This window comes from Phalaenopsis equestris, unplaced genomic scaffold, assembly GCF_001263595.1.
Source record: "Phalaenopsis equestris unplaced genomic scaffold, ASM126359v1 Scaffold187036, whole genome shotgun sequence".
NCBI lineage: Eukaryota > Viridiplantae > Streptophyta > Magnoliopsida > Asparagales > Orchidaceae > Phalaenopsis > Phalaenopsis equestris.
The window spans coordinates 1-694 of record NW_018206985.1 but is presented as its reverse complement, the minus strand read 5'-3'; the positions used below and the strand labels follow the sequence as shown (position 1 = coordinate 694).

The 694-nt window shown below is 43.8% G+C and overlaps 1 protein-coding gene across 1 annotated transcript; it reads right to left on the bottom strand.

The window, feature by feature from the left end:
• Positions 1 to 80: 80 nt before the first annotated feature.
• On the bottom strand, positions 81 to 626 carry LOC110034429 (the record flags this gene model as incomplete). Its single annotated transcript, XM_020738691.1, has 1 exon — positions 81 to 626. A coding segment is annotated over one exon (318 nt), but the record flags the coding sequence as incomplete, so codon positions are not given.
• Positions 627 to 694: the final 68 nt, after the last annotated feature.

The following is a 694-nucleotide window of genomic DNA, read 5'->3' as shown; positions in this document are numbered from 1 at the left end:
AAAAAAAAAAAAAATTATAACAAATTAACATTCGTCAACTTTTTTAACAATTGAATATTATGCCAGCATCAAAATATAGTTTTCAAGAGTCGAAAGATTTCCGATTATTCATTCTACCATCAACAAAAAACGATGTTGTCTTATACCAAGCGTTCTCTCAGTCCTCCGCTTCACCTAAACAGATCAGTTACAGTAATTCTATACTACTCACAAGCAGGAAAATCCTCTGTCCCCAATTCAAATCAGCACAAAATAAAAAAACTCCAACAACCGCCGTAAGAGGCATACCAACAAACACATGGTGCGCATCACAACCAAAAGAAACAGATAGCTAGAAATAATGATAAAAAAAGCGCGTACTCCTTCTCCTCCCGAGCCAAAACGAGCGGATCGTCATTCTTGATGTCGTAAGGGTACCACTGAACGATCTTATCACCGATTAGCTTCTTACGTAGAATCTTGTGCGGCGATCGCCTTCCCGTCGGGTTCAGCACGTGCCCGAATATCCTCGCACGTGCCTCCGTAACGCCCTGCAGAGCCGCCGAACAGAGAAGGCTCTTCAGGCTCATCGTTGCTCCGGCGCCACCACTCCGCCTCCGCCTCCTTCTCTTTCTTTCGGTGACGATAAAGAGTCAGTACAAGCCCAATCGAAGGTCCATAAGGCTACAATTATAGGCTGTTGGCCCAATTACAT